The 22,346-nt window shown below is 36.6% G+C and overlaps 1 protein-coding gene across 1 annotated transcript; it reads right to left on the bottom strand.

Moving 5' to 3' along the window:
* Positions 1-403: 403 nt before the first annotated feature.
* On the bottom strand, positions 404-21,763 carry ATP6V0D2 (ATPase H+ transporting V0 subunit d2). The gene is made up of 8 exons (XM_010405020.4): positions 21,342-21,763; positions 14,394-14,565; positions 12,423-12,601; positions 9,654-9,733; positions 7,725-7,802; positions 4,312-4,488; positions 2,854-2,931; positions 404-2,331 (listed from the first exon to the last, which is right to left on the bottom strand). The coding sequence occupies exons 1-8, from the start codon at positions 21,469-21,471 to the stop codon at positions 2,170-2,172; spliced, it is 1,056 nt and encodes a 351-aa protein (XP_010403322.2). The 5' UTR covers positions 21,472-21,763; the 3' UTR covers positions 404-2,169.
* Positions 21,764-22,346: the final 583 nt, after the last annotated feature.

Raw genomic sequence — 22,346 nt, 5'->3', positions numbered from 1 at the left:
TAGCAACTATCTAGACATTTGTTTTGAAAAAAGCATCAATCAAAACTGATGCTGTCCTTTCCATAGTCTAAAGACCAGTTATGCTGACAACACAGTCATGAAAGCTTCAATTCCTGCTCACTTCTTTCTGAGCTAACAGTATCCAGACTGCAGCAACAGCAGCTGCGTATCTTCTCTGGCACAGAATGATTTAGGGTGGAGAGCAGATTCTTTCCCCTCCAAATCACTTCAGAAAATTCTTGGCAGAAAGTCAGCTCATTTGTTTTGTTCGAGTAGGGAGGCCTGATTTATCAGTACAGAAAAAGTATTCATGCACTGTGCTGAATTGTATTAATTAAGTTTCTGTGTCCCAGACCAGTTGACTTTGTTATTCTTCTGCTCCCAACATTTTTTAATGCAATTATACAATTTCATGTAATTTTAATGCAAATAAAGAAAAATCTACAAATCTACAAATTTAGGGCAATGTTTTCTATTGCTTTCTCCATTGCAGTTTGTGAAATAGTTTGTGATACAATTTGTGATATAGGAAAGCATTGATCACAGGTTAGACTGAAAAATACAGATTAAGAAATCCAAGTTAATAAAAGTTTCAAGGAGGAAACTACACATGCCAAAATGAAGCTGCAATCCACAAATCTTCAGTTTCTATTTTTTGTTTCTTTTTATTTTATTCTGAATTGCTTGGTCTGCTAAAGATACATCTATATCTTATATATGAGTTGTATTCTTTGCTTATACACTTATAAATTTTTAGTCAATTTTTCTAAATTCCTCCCAAATTATTTCTAAACTAAATTGTGAAAGTATTTTTAAAGTAATAATATAAGGTTGTCTGGTTTTCACAATAAAGCAAAATACTAAAATCTTCTCAATTCTGCATTAAATGAGTATAGCATGTTCTGGGATATGGCCCTTGGGTGTTATTTGCAGTTCAAGAAGTGTGGTTTTATAAAAAAACCACAAAGTTTCTTACTTTTTATGTATGAATGCATGTGCACATTTCCATATTATAGAGAGAGCTGTATTATATCTCTGTTTTTAAAACCATGATGCCTGAATATTTTCCACAATTCTGAGGTGTTGACATCAGATATATTTTATTTTTTTGTCTACTCAGCAGGAAATGGATTGTATTTCTGTATCATATTTACTGGAGGAACACTCAGCTAAACAGTGAGATTTGCTGTTGTGCAGCCTGACACTGAGAAGTCATGCAGAAAATAAAGGTATGGCCAGTTTGAACGATAAAAGGGCAAATTCTTGGAATAGAGTAGGAAGGCAAAATGTTGATAAGGCTTTCAAAATCCTTCCTTTTTCTTCAGCAGAATTAATCTTGTCCTGCTACAATCTGGCTTCAACTGTTCCCTCTATTTTTAGTTACTGATCCTAGCCAGGTCCTCAAATAGCTCAGAGCTGGTGTTGTTTGTGTCTGATGTATAACTGATACAGACTTGGTTGGCATTTTCATTCATGTTTCATAATCATCCCTAGTATGTACATAAAGACAATTCTTTGGTGTGCTGGGAGGGGGCATTTGTATTGCTGTGGGCTAGATCAGGCCCCCATTGTTTGACACCTCATTCGACCATAGAGGAAGAAAAAACATTTTAGTGACGCTGAAGTTACTTATTTACATTTAGTTGCAGAGAGGAGTCACAGTTAAGTTCAGGAAGCTCCCCCTTCAGATTTGTTAAGGGAAATCTCAGAATTTCCCTTTTATTTGTGTATTAAGTCCTTCATACAATCTGTATGCCGTGAGAAAGACCCTGTGAGATAGAAGTAGTGGTTTAATTGGCCCTTTGAAAAAAACATTAATTAAAAAAAAAGCCATTAAAGAGCTTTTCAAATGTCATTGATACAAATCGTGCTTCCACAAAAGAGAAAAAAAATATATGTAAGACCTTGCAGGAGGTTTTTATTGATCAATTAAATTAAAATAGGCACAGTGGGGAACAAATCTACCAACAAAACTGGGAGTAAATACATTAGTGTTTCCTTATGAAGTACCCGTATCTCTAATTGCATTACTTTTTTTCCTATACTGATGTATGTAAGGAGGCTCATTAATACAATTAAAAATATCTGATAAGAGTTAATTTTTGAAATAAGATTTTTCTTCTTTTCTATGAAATGATGCATCTTTTCAAGCATTATAGATTCTCAGATTTAGAAAATTGGAATGTAGTTGTTAATTTTGGTTCTGTGTCTCTGAGAAATGCATTCAGCAATCCATACAATATTCCTGCATTCTTGTTCCTTTAACTTCACATAGGCATAAAATACTCCAAAGTGAAACTGGTTGTTGAATGCAAGCACATTCAGCTTTACCTGTAGAAAAGATGAAACGAATGTTATGATAAAATATCAAGGAAGGCGAATGGGATTTTTATATGGTAGCTTTTATGATCAAGATTTCTTGGAGCTTTGCAACCATGACTATATTTAGCAGTCTCTTGGGTATCAATGTAATTGAAATGTCATCTGTGGATTAATTTTGGTAATAGACTACAGCAATATTGCAGGAAATAAAGGACAGTGGTGAAATACCTTCTCTAGTAGACTACTCAAAAGAAATTTCATTAAGTGGTGTTCATGAGATGGCTTTTGGATAGGCTATCAGGATTGACAGTTCTATAAAGAGTCATCAGAAGAATGTTATAGGATTAATTTTACTTTAAAAGGTAAATCCTTCTATTTTGATTCAGCCAAATGTTGACAGCCATAGAAAATCCATGTTCTTGAATACAAAGCAGTACAGTAGAACCAAAAGCCTGGTACCTCATTCTTGTTTTAATTATTATTCCATGGGAGTAACATTCATTTTTATATTTTAAGGTTAGAAGATTTTACCTCATGTTCAAAAAATGCATCTTCCAGTGTCTTTTCTCCAGTGCCACCCCCTACACCTTCAAACACAGCCTTGTATTCCTAAAAGCATAGACAACCACTCCATGTAAATAAGGTGCATTTGCATTCTGTGCAGCACAGACACGTTACATTACTTTGTAAATGAATCTACGTTAAGTAATCTGTCTGTATAGAAGATCTCATGTATAGATTACAATTCTACATAAATCAAAAGTTAAAAGCATACAGTCAGCAAAAGAAAGAAAAATCACATTTTTTCTTGTATTTCTTATCATCATTTCCAACAATTTAAAGTAATTTACTGAAGGCACTAAAAGACACTTATTGTAGAATGACACGTGACCTTTCACTCCTTTGGACAGAGAGCACTGAACTTCTTGTACAAATAGTATCCATCAGAGCCAGAGCTCTAAATGGAGCCAAAACACTGAACTCTGATCCTCACATGGCTGCTCCTTTTATTTCCAGTAGTCAGCTGGATTTGCTTTACCTGCATTAATATTGTACTCAAAACCCTTATTCTGATTTTTCATCCTGGAATATCCTGTGCGGATATATTTGACTTGATTTCTTAGGTGTTACGTTTCTGTGTAATTTCCTTCTCTGTGTGTTTGGTTTGTTTTTCCCTTAAAGCAGGAGTGTAGTATAGGTCTACTGCAATGGTTCCCAAATTCATCTAAATAACCCACCATCTCATGAATAGTCTTGCTCCATACCCCATTGACATGGTAACTCATGATTAAAATGTTCTGTTTACGTACAGCTCCAGCTTTGTGAGGGTTTTTTGTGGTGAAAGCAATAGACCAGACAACATTTTGTTTTGTGTGCCTACTTAGAGATAACTTAAATATTACAGATAGACAGAGTACAACAGTTAATTCATAGATCAAGTGTTGCAGATTAACTAATCTTTAATAACAGCACTGTTTGCATCAATCTTAACATTTTCATCTACTTCTTTGAATCAATTAGTGATTTAGAGAAAACTTTTCAGAAGGGAATTTTTTGGTATACTGGCAATAAATCAGGTTTGCACTAATCTGTGACATGAATTGTTTGGTCAGCTCAGTTAAAAATGATGTATGGCTATGCTCCAAAATCTTGGAGGCAGCAGCAATGAAGTAAAACTCAGTTTGGGGAGGGTTAATGGAGTAGGAAGATTTTTATTTACTAGGATGTGATTTGGTCTTACTTTAGCATCCTCATAAGAGGAACTTTGTACTGTACTAATGTAATAATGTCTTATCTTAATCTTATGTCTTCATATCAAAGGTCTTTGATCCCATACACATTTTTATGGGAACTTTAGTACCTCTGATGATTTTTTCCTCTCTCAAAAATTCTTTAACTTACTTGTTTACTCTTCAAAATTTTGGTGATGTCAGGAGATGTTAAATATTTGTATTTTGGTTTTTTGTTTTAATAAATTAGTTTACGTACTGCATAGTATTCTGCAACACACTTCACTTGCTCGTAGTCATCTGCATTGGCCAACAGGTGTAAGCCTTCTGGATAAAGTTTTCCACAGGTTGGATACAGCTTCTCTCGGTCATCTTTACTCAGTTCAGTGCCAAATGAATTAATGGTGATGATAAAGGCTCGTCTGTCTGCCTCAAACTTAGCATACAAAACAAAGAGGTGTTATTAGACATCTCATTCTAAATTAGGGTGGGCATATTTTGGGGTTTTTTAGTAAGTCAAACTATGGAAATTTAATTTAAAAAAAAGCCGACTTGAGAGCACTGGAAACATACCTTGTTTTGAAATTGTAAATTCTTCTTTGCAACTATGCCTTAAATTTTAACTAGAAAATCAAGCAAGGTTTTGCAACCACAGCTTTTATTCTGTGATTTTTGTACTAAAAATATCATTTCTGCTGCTTCCTCATTTCCCCGCTTAGTTACCCAGATGCTGACAACAAAAAAATCCTCACACCCTCACGTGTAAGATTATGAAATAATAATCTTATAAATAATGATAATGAAGGAAAGGAACAAGAATCAATAGTACTGCTCTGGGGTAGCTCAAAGTGCTGTTGATAGTAAAGGTTGAATGAAAATCCTAAACAAAATAATTTCTCAATGCACATCTTTAAAATGATATTTCAATAAGGAGGAGGGGGCCGTTTACTTTCCAAGTTAAAGTTTTAAGTGTTTCAAATAACAGTTACTTTTTAATACATAGAATCAAAGGCTATATTTCTTTTGTCAGGTTTAGATGCCTGTAATATCTAAAGTATTTTCACTGCAGCAGCAGACTGAAAGGCAATCCAATGTCTAGATCTCAGGTTCTTATTTTGTGCAAGGCAAAATTTCACTTACCATTCTTACAGTATGAATTAAAAATGCAATAGTAAATAAAAGTAATCTTTTCTTCTGTCTTGAGATCTAAATTGATTATGGTTTTAATTCTTTCCTTTATTACTTTCTTTCATGTTTTAGAACAGCAGAGGCCTTGCTATTTGCAGGGATTATGCAGGAGAAATCTTCCAAGTGAAGTATATACAGTATATGCACATTTTAGGCAGCTTACAAAATTTCTTGTGCTGTGAATATTTGAGCTATTTTAAGCAGAGAGGTACTCTTTTCAGTTGAATAATAAGGCTGCATTTGCAACACAAATCTGCCACTTTAGCCATTAAACACATATTCACATCTACGCCTGTGTACTGGAACACACAATAACAGGAACCCACCACCCGCTGGCACCGACTTCGAAGTAAGGAAAAGGAGTAAACAATAAAGAAGTAATGAGAAGAAAATAAGTGTGCTTGAAAAGATTTCTAGCTAATGAGTAACAGGGCCAAATTTCACTTCCCTTATTAATAAAAATAGGCATATTAGACCTACTGAAACCACTTTAGAAGGACAAATGCTTTCTTTTTTTAACTTCTTAAAGTCATGTAGAATCTAGCTGTTAGATGTGTCATATTTTGTTGGTAAAAAACATGTTAGAGGCAACAGCAACTAATGGTAGCAGATGGGGGTTCTGCTTCTGGTGGCTTCCAGTCTGAGAGAATTTGCAGGATCGTTCCCATCCAGGCAGACCTCTCAATTCATCAAATTACTGGCACATGAGGTTCTCTGTAGAGAGTAAGGCCATGAGGCAGTTACTTGGTGACTTACTCCATCTCGTTGCTGCAGGCAGAGGTCAAGTCAGAGGATGACCATTTCCTAAGTGCATAAGTTTCCATGTGGGAGACTGCTAGTTCAGAATTTAGCATGGGGCCATGGTAACAGACACAGCTCTATCTGCAGTGCAGTGCAGTCCTGCAGTTTCTTGCCAGATTCAGGGCTAAACATGCAGCATGTGTTGTCCATGGAGGAAGAGAGATCGTCAGTATTCTTAATATGGAAGTTTGGCACCATGTGCAGTGGTCAAGGAGTTGGGGAGCTAAATACCTCAGCCTCATTCTGATAGGGTCAGGTTGGTAGTCTTACATATAAGATTACAAAATAAATAGCGAGTATTCTTTTGAATAATTAAACTTTGGGGTTTTTTTTTAAATCCAACCGTTAGCAGTCTGCTCTATGTGTCTCTTCAGATTAACAAAATGCTATAGAAAAAAATATTCTATAGAAAAGTTTATCCTCCTGGCTGATTGACATTAGATAGGAATTTTAAAGAATTTTATGATAGGCTAAATTTTTACCACTGATATAAACGGAGTTTTAAAACATGCTTAAACTAATGTTAGTAAGTAATCTGCTCTCAGCATGAATTTCTATTTAAAAATGAACTTTCTGAAAAGTCTGAATCAACTGTGGAAAATGCCTTTATGTCTGCCAACCAATCTTTTGATTTTTATTTTTAAGAAAAGTCAAAATACTTAATTTCTATTCAATTTAACTTGATTAGAAGTTTTTTTTTTAGATCATAAATTGAAACATTGTGACCTGCTTAATTAAAATAGGAAATTGTAATCCTTTTTAGGACACTGTTTTGTAAAATGTAATTCAGACCCATTCTTCCTTCAGGGATAAGCTCCCAGGGTTATTATCTCTCTTCTAAATGCAAACTTTCAGTGTGGTGTCATCAAACCTCAGTGAATTTTTTTTGGTTTCCAGGGAGTAAAATTGCTTATCCAGAAAAAAGACTCCTGGAAGCAAATGGGTGGTCTGGCTCTCAACCTCTGCAAAGAATTGTGTTAGATCATGTGAGGAAAAAAAAAAGGGGGGGACCTGAATGCTGAGAATTCAAGTTTAGAAATTTCTGCATCTTTTATTAGAATAACAGAGACAAAAATATCATGTATGTTTTGGGAGGAGGACATTAGGAACTTTGTATGTCAAGGAAAAAATAAATATTAAACTTTTCTGAGTCGAGACAAAAATATAATGCAGAATGTTGGACTGTTTTTATATGACACTAATTCCAAAGGTCACTCAACCCTAACCTCAACCACTAATTTTAATAGGAGAGTAAACAAACATAATATTGCCATGAAGCTTGAAGATTATTGATTAGTAAATAGGCAGTAATGCCAGGCTTTAGCTGTCCCAAAATCAATAATCAACATTTTTGGGTTTTCTACATAATGGCGAGAAATGCTAAAGGGCAACAGTTTGAGATTAGCAAACTATTTACTCTGTTCTGCTCTCTGTTACAGAAAAATATTAACTGAGACTGGCTCCTCCCTAGTAATGGTCTAGCTGCTTCTCTAGTCAAAAGGCAAAAGTCATCCTTGAATACACTATTCATTACATCTTAGAAAAACAGGTATTTTTAGAGGAGAAGCAAACATTTGACAGATTGCTTTGCAAATGGAGAGAGATTCAACAGGAAAAGCAAAGTGAGATAATTATGACAACATTGTGGAGTTCTTTAATGTATAAAGACTGAATGTTTCTTACCTCAAGAATAGGTCTCATTATTTCTGCTGTAGTACCACCTTGTTTTTCACAAAACTTATAAAATGCCTCAAGGTAAGACTACATGAAAGAAGAGAAATATTTTAAATGCTGCTTAAGACCTGGACTAGGATTGCACAAAGCCATGAACCTCATTTTTAAATACTTCCATTAACTTTGATAATTCCACCTATGAATTTAAATTTAGGTATGTGCTTAATTACTTAGTTCAAATGGAAGTTGAAATATTCAACTGCAAATGTCTGATTACTACAATTTGAGTTCAAATATTTTCAAAAATTGTAATAGGACAAATATTATGTTTTACTTGTGCTCTAAAGAAGGAACCTTTTGAGCTCCACTGAGCTTCCACTGCATAATAAGCAGATGGCTGGAGGAAACTCTTCATTTATAGTGTGTGGAGGAGGGGATTTGGGCATATGCCACGGCTGTTGGGCCAGCAGTATGAGGATACACAAACTAATCCCTGCTGCTCTACCTAAACCCTGGATTAGGACAGAACAGCAGACAAAGCTTCTGTAATACTGGTCTGCAGAGCCCTCTGGTCTGTTAAGGATTCTGGCATCTGCACCCGTTTGAAAATACCTGTGCAGGAAGAACACTAAATATCTCAGAGATGCTGCTCCCCCTGACTCTCCATCCCCCAAAATAGTGTTTTAGGGAATATTTATGTTGAAATGCATTTGCTGCAACTTCACACAATCTTGTTAGGAGCTGTCACTAATTACACAATTAAGTGAATTTTAAGTAGACATCTCAAGGGGGATCTACTTCATAGAATTATGCATTAGGTTCTGTACAGTGCTATCTGATAATGGAGCAGAAACAATTGATCACATTGACAGCTGAAGCAAAGGAGAAATTTTATATTAATAATTTAATAGTGTTTGCAGAATGGTCCCCCTAATAGATGAGCAAAAAGGAAAAAAAATAGATTTAAGAAGTGTTAATATATGATCATCCACACAGGATATAAGAATCAAATACGTATGTTACCAAATTGGAAGAAGTATCTACTATAGTGGTACTGTAAAAGAATTATAATACATGAAGAAATTAAAATACTTGGGTATAATTGATGTTGTATTGAATGAAAGAATTAGTAAAAGTTTTAAGAATTAAAAATTGGCATGGGAATTTATAAATATAATTTATAAGACAAACAGAGGAGTTTTTTCTTTCCCCCTAGTGCAATCAGATCACTGTAAAAATACTTCCTGCAGTCTGGGGTGTCCACTGTGAAAGAAAGACAATAAAGATTTTGGGGATAATGTGCCAGGAGGAGCTGTTAATGGATTGGAGTATGTATAGCCTTTAAAGAGACCATCATAAGAGTAGAGATCTGTTTGTTAATATTTGTAAAGAAGATGCAAGGCACATGTTAGATGCATATCCTTGCAGCATTGTGCTGTAACAATGCTAAAATTATTTAGAAATGAAGAAAATTATACAAAATCCTTAAGTAAAAATTATGTTAGCTAGACTCAGAACGATTAGACCCTTTCAAATCACATCTTCCTTATATACATAAAGATAAATGTTAGCCAAAAGCCTGTCTAGACTCACTTAGGACCTAAGAGTTCTGTGGCATTTGGTGGATAACTGAGTTATTCATAAACAAATCTGGATCTGGATATTAGCCTGACATCTAGAGCATTTTCATGAATGAGATATTAAATAAGAATTTGGATGCAGACCTAAAATTTGAAAACTCCCCAAAGAGTGGAGTAGAAATGAAAGCAGCTGGGTTTCATTCCTGGACTTGAAATCAACCAGATGACCTCAGACAGCTTGCTTTACCTCACCATACTTCTGTTTCCCCATCCATAAAACAGGGTTAATGATACTGACCTGCTTTGCTGAGACACTTTGATAAACCCCAAATATTATCATTATGTTGCAAAAACTTGCCTTGTACAGTTTGTTGCGCATTATTTCAATGTTCATTTCATCCAGGTCATTTTCAGACAGGCAGTCTTGAAAGAAAGCAGCTGAAAGTAGAGTTTATAATATAGCAGTATAAATCTGCATGCTGGTAATATGCATCTCCTGTCTATTGCTCACCAGTGTGTGAACAAGGATCCGAGGGTTCTGTTGTACAAGAGAGGGTGATATAACAGAGAGGAAGAAAAATCCACTTGATTTCCCTTATCCTCCTATCCCCTCCTTTTTAATGAGACTCTGCAGTGGGGGGAATCAATCAGTGCTGTAGCCAGAGTCCATATCTCCAGAGAAAATCAGATAGGAATGCTAATGAAAACCCTAATCTTCTCTGAAGTGTATCGTTTGGTTATTATGGCGATTTTCTAGTGAGTGAAAAATAATTTTTGTCTGAAATCGTGCAGGTATTCTGCAATTGTTAAGGAGAACCCTCTTTCCTATTTTCCCTTTTCTTCTTTGCATATATATTGTGGGAAAGGCAACAGGTTGCAGCTGATAAAGGGCACATGCTTTGACCTTGGCCATCTGTGCTTACGGGTCCTCTGCAGAGCTGACTAAAGAGCAAGCTTTTGAGCAGGGAGGCAGTGGATGAGTTTCACTTGTGCAGCTGGACCATTTAAAAATATGATATTCATAATAACGTGTGCCTCTCGCTGTTCCTGAGCTATCCCAGTGGGGCAGAGCAGTACTATATGACAGAGTGTTGTCTCAAGCAGTGGCAATGGAAGACAGTATTTACAGAGAGGATGTGAGTCTGGCCATGTTTTGCGGTCTCATCCCTTCCTACTCTTCCAGCATCCAGATTTTAAATGAAGACTATCACAAAGTGTAGCTCTGAGAGTTCCCTTCAATTTCTCCTTATAGATCTATTGCCCATAAATTTGTCCCATGACTTTAAAAAACTGATACAGCTCTCTTCTTTTACAAAATAGTTTAGCAAAAAAAATTCCAGAAATTTACTACCAGCTATGTGAAAACAGTGGTTTAGTTTACCTTTTAAAATTAGTTTTCTGCTGGGATTTGGTCTTCTGAAGGATTTAGTAGGTTCATAACTCACTGTGAACAAACCACTGCCCTCAGGACTCTGTAAACCATGTCCATATCTCTCATTGGCTTTGTCCACTCTGAACTGCATTCTGGACTTTTTAGCCTGTCTACACATGGCAGCACTGTTCATTTTAGCTGTCCTGCTCTGTCCCTTCTCTGATTTCACTGTACAGTTGTGCTAGTGCCCAGGCACTGGTGGGAGTGTGCTGCTCTGTGAGGGAAAGCCAGGAGTGTGCCATGCTGAGCACAGCCAGCTCCAGCTGGGACCCACCACAGGGCACAGCCAAGCCCCTCAGTGGAGCAGATGTATCTGAAGAGGGCCTACCTGAAAACCAGATTGGGACTTTTTACCGGGGCATGTAATGATCGGACAAGGGATAATGGCTTTAAACTGAGAGAGGATAAGTTTAGATTAGATATTAGGAAGAAATTCTTTACCGTGAAAATGCTAAGACACTAGAACAGGTTGCCCAGGGAAGCTCTGGATGCCCCATCCCTGGAATTGTCCAAGGCCCTGTTGGATGGGGCTCTGAGCAACCTGGTCTAGTGGAAGGTGTCCTTGCCCATGGCAGGAGGGTTGGAACTAGATGATCTTTCAGCTCACTTCTTACCCAAACTATTCTATGATTTTATGGCTCTAAACTCCCCCTGCTCCTTGTGACACACAATCCCTCTCCAGAGGGATGCAGTGTTACCTGTGGGGATAACAGGGGGCAGAGAAGAGGAGCCTGGCATGAAGGAGCGGCAAAGGCTGGAGGAAAGGTATTTTCCCCAAGTGTCTAAATGTTTCATTATTTTCTGCTTGTTTCCTTATATCTGGATCAGTAATTAATTATGTCATACATTAATCAGTAATAAATCAAGTTAATTTCCCCCCAAATTTAGTCTGGTTTGCCTGCAACAGTACTTTGTGGGTGATCTCAACCCACAATCTCTTTTTTCTACCTTTTTTCTCACCCTCATTGTGCTGAGAGTAAGGAGTGAGCAAGTGGCTGGGTGGGAAATTTTTTCTGTCTGGGGCCAACCTACCACACCTCCTAGTGAAGCAGAACCCAAAACCTCTCACAGTACTAAAGATGAGAGCACTTAATGGTTTAATATACATTCAAATCCATCCAGTTCCATCTTATTCTCAGTGCCCTTCACAGCCTATTAGGTTTTGCTTGTGTTGGCTGCTGCACCACATTGAGCAGAGTTTAATCTTAATTTCATAATGTGACATTCCCAAACTTTACCCTGTTTTACTTTTAGATTTAGTTCTTCAAAACAGGACTTTTATTTATATTTGAACCATGCCCAAATTTCAAGAGGGAATCTAGGTTCTACCATGACATCTAGTATGTATTAGTAGCTTTCTGCTTGATCCTTAGTGAAGACATATTTTTTAATAAAGATGTAGGTGTTGAAATAAAAATCTAGATGCTTTAAATCAGTGACTACTTTGGATATAAAAGATATACATTATAGTTCTTGAGTAGCATGTTTTCTCTGTGTCTAGCACCCAAGGTGGATATAGAAGCTGTTAATATATGTTAATAGAATGTGTCCTGAACACCATTTTGGAAGTGCTTGATCCACAGTTCAAGTTTTGTGTTACCAAAATACAGCATATCCAGTGGGAAACATGCTGCACTTAGTCATACAGCATTAGTAGTTTTGAGAAGAAGATAAGAAATAATTTAGTGTTTTTACCTAATGGTGTGTCAACCAAAATTGCATTGAAGAGCTCAGTGGGATTTGAGGCAATGCTGACTGCTTCCATTTGCTCAAAGCTTCCCAATGGATGGCACTTGGGAACAAGTTCAGCTATGGGTCGTTCATGTAATGTGCCAGTTATTAAAAGAATTACATTGTCAATCATATAGCTGTATCTGTATTGGAAAGAAAACGTAAAAATAAATATTTTTATAATCAACTTTCAGTTGAAAAAATACAACCCCCAAATTTTTGAAAATTAACCATAATACCAAAGTATTATCAGAATGTATGTTCATTCTATATCAATAATTCATTAAATATCAACAGAAGCTTTTAAATAGCAAGTGGATAACACAGAATTAGTTTTAAACCATATGACGGATTCTGAAAATGGACACTTTAAAAGAAGGTGGTGCTGACATATGACTATAATAAGCATAACAGCTGAGAGATGTAGATTCACTACAATAAGTGACAATGAGTGGTATCCAAAGCTGAGCTAGCAACTTTTCTAGTTTGGGATTTTCTTATTTCATATATACCATCTGGACAGAGAAGTACATGGGAATCTCGGCGCTAAAACTGCAGAGTTCATGCAGATGGTCCAACCTCGGGGTTTTCTTCTCACTCAGCTTTAAACAACCTCCCATGAGGGAACTAAGAACAGGCTCTTATAGATTTCTTTATTACTAAAAGTTTTGCTTCATACTAGTTCACTGTCAAAGAGGCTGATAAGAGTTTTACCAGTGACTTGGAAATGGGAACACTATTCCCTTGAATGCCAGTCTTCAGCTTGCATTTTTGACTAAGAACAAGCTAGAAACATACAGGGATTAATATGTTCTCACCCAGCATTTGTGAAGAGGGGTGGAGGATCTGGTGGAATGTAGTTCAATGATTTGTGTGAAATATGTTTCATTAGTGTATCCATTATTTAGAAAAACAACAGTGTGCAAAGGTTGTGCATACATATGTGTACATTCACGTCAATGAGTGTGAGAAAAGAGCTGCCATAACTTTCATGTTTTCATTTTTATTTCCTGAAACAAAATGTAAACATTGTATGAATACAGGTCCTATTAATATATTAACCTAAATAAAAGTGGTCAGCTACATATGACCAGAAAAAAAAAATATATACTTTCTTTTTTACTGTTATAATAAAAATACTCCTTGAAAGTTAGTTGAACAGTTAATTGTTCTTGTTAAAATATATTAAAAGGATAAGATCAAGGGGAGTAAATAGTTAGATAAAATATCCTGCTGGTATTTTGCTAATCCATGTTGTTATACTGCTATAAAGCAAATTCCTGTTCTTGAAGTTGTCTAAACCATTGATTTGCAAGTTTCATCTATTTGTGATGGTATTGAGATCAGAGCTTTCTCTTCATCTGGCATCAAACAGCAGCTGAACTTTCAAAGAAAGCTACTTGGATCTAAATATCTTGCAATATGCCACAGAAAGTTCTCCTAGTTTTTATTTATTTGGTTCAAATAATATAAAAAGTATGGTAGGTGTAGGATGTGTTGTCTTTCCCCCTTTAAAAAAAGGTCTACAACCTGCCACATGCCTAGGAATTAAATCACTTCTGTGTACATCATGAAACTGTTAATCTTGCATGAGTCACACTCCCCCCCCCAAAATGTCAGTTTTTCAAGTTCTCTGACTTAAATAGTGTTTAAAGATTTTAACCATTTTTCTCAATCTCTACCACTTCTTCTGTCACTGTTCACATAAAAGAATCTGCTTCTGCTCTTTAAAATAATTAGTGGCAAAGACAACAGGTCTTCATATACACATACAGTTTCAGAACTTATATTAGCAAATAAAGTATGCAAATGTAGCAGTATCAAAGTAATTTTTCTGGTTTTAAAACTTAATAGAATTTCCAATATGTTGCATTGGCATTATTTTAACTGCTTTTTTTACCTCTGTGTGGTAAGCTATGTAGTAATATTACTTACGTGACAAAATTCAGAAAAGTGGCAAGTGGTTCAAAAGCATGGTTTCTAAAGTAATGAAATTCTGTGAGTAGTTTTGCTTTCAGTTTATCATCAATGGTGGAAATAGTGAGAGGGCCAGTTTCATTAGCCAAGAAGTTGCCATAGTCTGTAGTCTGTAGATGTAACTTCAGATCTGGAATTAAATTCAGGAAAGATCATGAGAATAGACTGTCATATTGTCTGCAAACCGAATTTTAAAAAAAGTTAATTTCTAATATATTTTTCTATTAAGCAACTGATCATACTCTGTTGAAAAGTTTTTGCGTAGATCTAATATAGTATAAATGCAAAATTTATGCAAATTTGTACTGCCTTCTGCCAGTAAGATTTACTGCATGCTGTAGGAAAGAACAAATAATTTATGCCATTTTCAGAGTGTTACTTACTACTGTCTCTAGTGCCTTCCCCATCAGGTTTGTTCAATGTTTCAATTTCACTGATTTGCACCATTATAACATATCAGTTGTTTTGTCTGCTGCACTCCCATGGACTCTTTTCATCAATAGGAATCATCCTTTAACTTTTTTAAGACCTTATATATTTCTATGAAATATTTAAATCTCAGGTAGGATTATAATCTTCTGTTATCAGGCTGTCTGAAGAGAGCACATATTGCCTGGCACACATTCTGGACTCCAAATGGATTCTGTAGTGGAGCACTTGAAAGGGTAGAGTTATATTCTCCTAACATTTCTGGTTTGGCTTTCTCTGATTTATGGCTGCTACTAGCAAATCCTTAGAAGCTGTTCCAGAAACTTGGGTCATTGTGACATTTTCTGTTTGAGCTCTCAACCCTGGTGACTGGGGAAAATGAGTTGTTTAGACCACAAAGTTAAATGAAACTTTCATGGTATCAAAGAATTCATATGATAAATTTTCTCATTTTTTAGCATGAGACAAAAGCAAGCATTTGAGTCAGTTCAAACTGCTGTTCAAAGCAGTTTAACGTTTTCTTTTAGAAAAGCTCATGCTGCAATGCATAATTATGTTCAAATGCTGTATTAAAACTGTTGTAAATTATAGATTGGGATACTCTTATATCATTTGGGCATTCATAATAATTAGATTTCTATATGAAATATGAAGTGAGGGTTAGGGAAAAGAACAGCAACGCTCCCACTGACGGAAATAAGGGTGTACCTGTAAGGAAGTAAATTTGCAGTCAGCAAGGTAAGAATTTTCAGTACAGTTGCTACTTTTGCCTATTTCTCAATGTGTATCCTTACTTAATATGCAATAAGGTTGCCTACACTGGGAATTAAAGCAAAATAACTAGTATACTGTGAATTCGGACTCCTACGTTTAGCACTGTAGCTTACTGAGATAAGCTTCATAATCTTCTATGCAAGTTGGCTGCCACTCAAGGTTGCTCATGGTCCTGTCCAAACTGGTCATGAATATTTCTAATCTCTCTGGGCAACCTCTTACAGTGTTTCACCACTCTTCTTTTAAAAGATTTCTTTCTTGTATTTAGTCTGAATCTATTCTCTTGTAGTTTAAAACCATTACTATTTGTCCTATCGCTACAGGCCCTATTAAAAAGTTTGTCTCTATCTTTCTTGTAAGCCCCCCTCAGGTACAGAAAGTTGGCAATAAAGTCTTCCCAGAGCTTTCTCCAGGCTCAACAGTCCCAACTCTCTCATCTTTTCTTCATAGGAGAGATGCTCCAGCCTTCTGATCATCTTTGTGGCCCTACTCTGGACTTGCTCCAACAGGTCCATGTCCTTCCTGAGCTGGGGACCCCAGAGCTGGACACAGTACTCCAGGTGGGGTCTCATGAGGGCAGAGTAGAGGGGGAAAACCATTTCCCTCCCTTGCTTTAGATACAGCCCAGGATATGGTTGGTTTTCTGGGCTGTGAGCACACACTGTCAACTCATGTCTGACTTTTCACCCAAGAGTAGCAGATATCCAAGTCATTTTCCACAGGTCTGCTCTCAATTCCTTCATGCCCCAACCTGTATTGATACCAGAGATTTCCCAACCCAGGTGCAAGACCTTACACTTGGCCTTGTTGAACCTCATGAGATTCCCGTGGGCTCACTTCTCCAGCTTTGCAGGGTCCCTCTAAATGACATCCCATCCCTCAGTTGTGTCAACTGCACCACTCAGCTTGGTGTCACCTGCAAACTTGTTGATGGTGCACTTGATCCCACTGCCTGTGTCGCTGATGAACATACTAAACAGTACTGGTCCCAATAAAGACCCTCATCACTGAGCTCTGTCTGGACTTTGAAGCATTGCCCACTACTCTGGATGCAACCACTCAGCCAGTTCCTTATCCACCAAATATAGTCTGTTCATCACATCCATATCAAATCACATAACACACTTAGAAAAAGTCATAGTTTCAGTACATACTTCCATATAGGAAGTAGAGAAAGAGAATACAAATACAAAAAAAAGAAACACAATAGAAGAAAGAGGGAAAGGTAAGCAAGATTAAGACATAAATAAATGCAGAATTATACCCAGAAATTAGTCTAATTATGTAAAACCAAGTTTTTAAAACATCACTAATATTTTGATTTCACACCTACATTTCCTGTGAAAACTGTTCATTCTTACTTTTCTCCTTTTTGTTGCAAAGAGTGTAAAAATACTTGGCATATGGTGAGATTAGATAATACTACTTTATTAGATGCAGAGCTGAATTCCAACTTTCCTCAATTCCTTTTCAGATGAACCCCAGATATCTACCTTTAGTCACATTCTGTAAATGCCTTTCAAACACAGTAGTCTTCAGGGGTTAACTACCTAAAGGAGACTGTAGCACCCAAATATCAGCCCAATTATTCACCATTCTGAAGTGTTCTTAACATCATAAGATGAACAGAAATAAAAACCTGCTGATCTAGAGTAGTTTCAGAAGACTTTGTTATTCTTCCTCAGTTCTCCGACTGATTGAGTGGCATCATAAACCATGCCTTAATATAAGGCATGAAAAATATTATCTGTAAGACATTAAATATCCTTACCCATCTCCCAAAAGCTAAGGAAGAAATGTTAAACCCAGGAATGTTGGGTTTATAACCCTGTCAGTTACACAGCCTGCTTTATAGATGTATTTCTTTAACTGAATTAATAAATGTCAGCATGCATACTGTATGTATAAAAAATATTCAACCCTACCTCATGGTCTTGGCCAAAATAATCATCCGCAAGATCCAATACCATATAATATCAATCAGGAATGTCATAATCAGAGTTCACATCAAGACAGAGTTCAGTGCAGCTCAGAGACTGATCTGGTGGTCCTAAATTACAGTCCTTTCATTGCTGCTGGTATAAATACAGCCTGGGAACTATCGCAGTCAGACCCTTGCACTAGTGACGTGACTTGGTGACTCAGCAGGAGTAGATGGCTGAGCATCACAGGTGCCTCAGACATTCCTGTTCACCAAAACTTTTTATTGATTGTAGCTGCCCCTTTTTTCAGGGTCTCTTGGAGACCTACACAAGACTCTGGACTTTGTCCTAAAGATCCCTAGGAAAGAAAATCCTGTATTTCAGCTGTCATCCATCCATTTTATTTGTCATCTGTCTGCATTGTGTATTTCCTCATAAAATTACATGCAGGAAAACAACTTACAGGAAAAGTATTACCTTAAATAATGAGTTTACTCACAATTGAACGACAAAGAAACACAATTAACTAAAGTATGACTAAAATGAGTTAATGCACAGAGGGAGAGTAAGATGAATGCAGTTAAAATGGAAATGATCCTTATCAGAAAGAAGGAAAGAGTATTGTGAGAATTTGAACAAAGTGTTAACCTGTTTTTTGGCATCAAGTTCATGGTAACTTATCTGACTCCTGACTTTGATAGCCAAATAACCAACTAGCCACAGTTTTCACTCAGTTAACATTGTTATTTCAGCCACCATGTGCTGGCAGGCCCTGGCTCTGGCAAGCTAAGTAAACTTATTTCAGTGATTTTGTTGGGAGCAGAGTTGTGATGCTTGTCCTTCTGTGACCTAGCCTCCTTTCTACAGAGCAGAAGTCTTTCTATCACACAAAAAGCAAGAGAAGAACAAAGCACTGCATTTAAACACCTCCACACCCCCACAACCCCACATTCTACTTCAAAAACTGTCAGCAAGGTTGCTCTGGGAACATCATTCCCTTGAAATAGATGATCCTATAGGGCCAAACTAGAAAAATGCAGCCCATGAGGTAGCTGCATGGGAATCACAGTAGTTCAACCAAGCCCAAAAGGATTTCTAAATGAAGCTGAAAACTTCTTCTCCAGTCTGTATGGCCCTGAATTGAGAGGACACAGCGGTATCATTAGTCTGTTAGAAGTCTTCTTTCTTCTTTCCGTCTTGCTTTTACGCTTGCTCTGTGATTATCAAGCAGATGTAAAGCACTAATCTACAGCTCTTCTTGTGGTTCTTCAGTGCTGACATTATGGTTTCCTCTCTAGAGATACCAAAACCACTTTGAAATTAAAAGATCTTTTTTGTTTCTATTTATGGGTTACTTCGAGCGGTTTTGATTTTTGTTTTCTACTTGTTTGTTTTAGCATATTTATAGTGTTTTTAACTTAGGCCATTTTTTGTGGTGTGGTGCTAAGCCACAGAATGCAGAATAGGGTAAATTTATTACCTTTTAATGTGAAGACATGATGGCACTACTGAACAAACATTATAGTACTACAGCACAAATACACTTGCTGAATATTTCAAATTGAAACAAAAGACAATGTATGAAATTTACTTTAGAGGTAGGGGTCTGTGGGTTTGGTGCACTGTACACTCATGGCGCAGGTTCAGTATTACAGCGTCCTACATGTGCAGAGAGATAAGTGAGTTAACATCATGTAGAAACCCAATATGTCTCATATTTTCATTATAAAGAATACATTTGGTAGGTAAATGGTGGGAATCTGTTAGCTGTCTATAATAAGTAGAAAAATGTTACAATGGTGGAAGAGATGTAGCTGAATAGCAAAAAAGGGGAAGTGATAGTGGGTAGTAGAGATGTGCTTGTAGGAGGGATGATGAAGGCTGCTGCTTCTATTGATGAAATAATTTGCATCCCAAAATTGAATGAACACCGGAAAAAAAAAGTTTCAAAAATAAAACTAATTGTTCTTCCTATTGTAAATTTTAATTTGAAGTGGTTTTTATCTCTCTATTATTACCTGATCATCTGCTGCATGCTCTTAAAAATATTGAAGGTTTATATATCTCAGAAATATTTGAAAACTACTTCATGGTGTTAAATAACTTTCTTGTAGCATGACTTATAATTTAGAGTTTTTTCACTATTCTAAACTTAACATGAGCAAGTATTTTTTTGTGAAGGGTGCAAATAATCCTTTTGGCTTGTATGTTTTTAACTCTGTATACTTTCTTCTTATTCAGAGTAACTGGGATTTTTTTTCCTTCATGGAGCTTTGGATGACATCATTTATTGAGCTCATCTGCAGGGAGAAGTGAAGTGACAACAAAGTTTAATTATTCTACCATTCTGTCCTTTGTGTCTTTTATAGGTATTTGAAGCTGTTACCTTTTTCTGAAGTCTGTATACTAATGCAGCAGGACTTTTTCACTTCACAATTAAATACAACATCAAGAGTTTCTGTAGACTCTTTAAGTTACATAGATCACAACTGCTGGAACAAATAGGATAAAGAAACTGTAGATTTTGTCCAGCTGACATAAGGGATAGATTTCAGTTCTCAGAGTGATTGTATACATATGTTCTGTGTGTCTAAACTGCCACTGTATTAAATGGAGAGCTAATACAGCTCTCCAGGTTATCAGCAGAAGTAGACACATGCAATTGGTCAGTAGAACAGCGTCTAGATTTCATTGACTGCATTGATAATCTCTTCTTTGACTGTAAGAGGAACTTTATGCTGTGGACTGGTAAATATCTACCTGCATTTCTTTAAATGTAGTTGTTTTAATCTGAGAGTTGAATGGCAAGCAATCTTCCCAGACTTATGTTATTATTTATATTAATAGTTTAGACAGCCTCAAAACTGTTGGATATGAGAATGATCATTCTTCACTTTTTCTTACCCCAAACCAATTACTGCATGCACAAATCAACCAAAGCTTAAAATAGAGTGAGCTTATTCATTCTCCTTCTTCTTTTTCCAAATTGATTTAATAGACTGCACATTATAGAAATTGAGTGTACAATCATAGCTTTCATTTTGCAGTCAGGGAAATGAATTTATGTTCCTTTAGAAAGGTGATTACTTTCTGTTGCATTTTTTTCCTGCCAAGTGTCTAAAGGTACGTCATATGATTCTTTGGTACAAGTCTGTCTTCATCAGGCTGTGACCAGTCTTGGCCACAGAAAGCTGTTTTGGAAACTACTGTGTGCTCTCTTTATTACTGTGTCAAAGTCACCTTGAAAAGAGCTTTTCTTTTTTTTTTCTACTTCCCTAAGTTTTATCTTTGTGGAGTCTAGTCTTCTGTTCCTGGTAAGATGAATATCCACTATTGCCCTAAAACTCATGAAGTAACCAATTGCTAAAATTATGTATTTTATAGAGAAACTCAGAGCCAAATGGTAAGCTTTTAATAAGATTTTGGAAACTTTTTGTACAGCTGAAATGGTATGAAACTTCCACACCTGAACTGTTCTATAGCATTGTTAAAATCTGGGAGAAGGTTGCCAGTCTCCGTAAGAACTCTATGGATGAGATTTCTAAAGCTTATGAGTAAACCAAAAGTCCCATCCTCTCTATTGCTTTGCAAATCACAGCCTGCATGCAAATCACAGTCTATGGAAAACTATTAACTTAAATATGAGCAAGATTCTTCAAAGGACATGTAGGTTATCTCTGGGTTTAAGATAAGCTCTCAATACTTCAGTCTTTTACCTTCCCTTCTTCAAATGCCTAAGCAACAATGTTTCTTCCTAAATAAAATAAACCAGCAGACTTACCTTCTAGTGTCTCACACTGTGCTAGATTGACATAGTCCGCACTTGTCAAGATCCCAGCTTTGAACCCTCGGACCAGACCCTCCAAGTAGCCATGGTCCACATTGAAGTAAAACTCTGAGTATCCTGGCATGGAGAAAAAGATATTGGATCACTCTTCTGGGTTCTTGATGGCACTGAATATCTGCCACCAACTTTTTTTCTCCTCTTTGGAAGGAGTGACAAATAGTCACGGAATTCCTGCCAGCCTATGATTGTGTTTTACCAACTGGTTTCTTCCTGTTTCTTGCTCCTACTGTAGTTCCAGTACAGTTGATGCTTACACAACAGCCAGCCAGTAAATCCAACTCCCTCCTGTCAAAGCCAGAAAATGAACCTATTATTGTTGAAAGAGAAGCCAAAAAGGAAGTACAGGATTTAACCCCTGCTTGCAAGGATGCTCTGCACTGCTTGGAGAATGAGAAAACACATTAACAGCTTGATAAAACTTTCACATTTCTTAACTGTATTATAAACAGGAAGTTATCTGAGAATGCCTATAGAGAAACTATTTCTGCAGTAAAACAGTGGGTTGTGGCAGAACATAGCCTATTCAAGGAGCTTAGGTGGTTTGGTAGTGTCTCTGTATTACCTTCTTTTTTTTAATGTTTTTGCTTGCTGGAAATGTTTTGCTGCTCATCTCTATCACTAAATATGAATAGGAATTATAAGAGCTTTCTAATAATTACTGTGAACATTAGACAATGTGCAAAGGTGAAAGGTTTTTGAATGGTTTGACTTTCATTGTCCTTGAAAGCCAGTATTCAAAACTTGCCTCCACACCATAGTCTGTCCCAGTGTGCCACTCATACCTAGACACACACACTCGTTTTTGAGAGCTTTGAACATGTTTGGTGTATTGTGTTGGCTGAAGACATGTACCATGCCTTCTCTACTGACCCTTGTGATGAAATGTGGCTGCAGCAAGAGTTGTGAGTTGGCAGCCAGTGGGACATGGCTGTGACTATG

Source organism: Corvus cornix, chromosome 2 (assembly GCF_000738735.6).
Source record: "Corvus cornix cornix isolate S_Up_H32 chromosome 2, ASM73873v5, whole genome shotgun sequence".
In the NCBI taxonomy this organism is placed as follows: domain Eukaryota; kingdom Metazoa; phylum Chordata; class Aves; order Passeriformes; family Corvidae; genus Corvus; species Corvus cornix.
Note: the sequence above shows the minus strand (reverse complement) of the source record. Positions and strands in the feature narration are given on the sequence as shown.

Coding starts and splice junctions, on each gene's coding strand:
- ATP6V0D2 (XM_010405020.4), bottom strand. CDS start 21,471: ATGCCAGGATACTCAGAGTTTTACTTCAATGTGGACCATGGCTACTTG. Junction 2,932..4,311: donor GTGTTGCAGAATACTATGCA/GTACGTAAACTA, acceptor CTATGCTTTTAG/GAATACAAGGCTGTGTTTGA. Junction 2,332..2,853: donor ATGCATTTTTTGAACATGAG/GTAAAATCTTCT, acceptor TCTTTTCTACAG/GTAAAGCTGAATGTGCTTGC.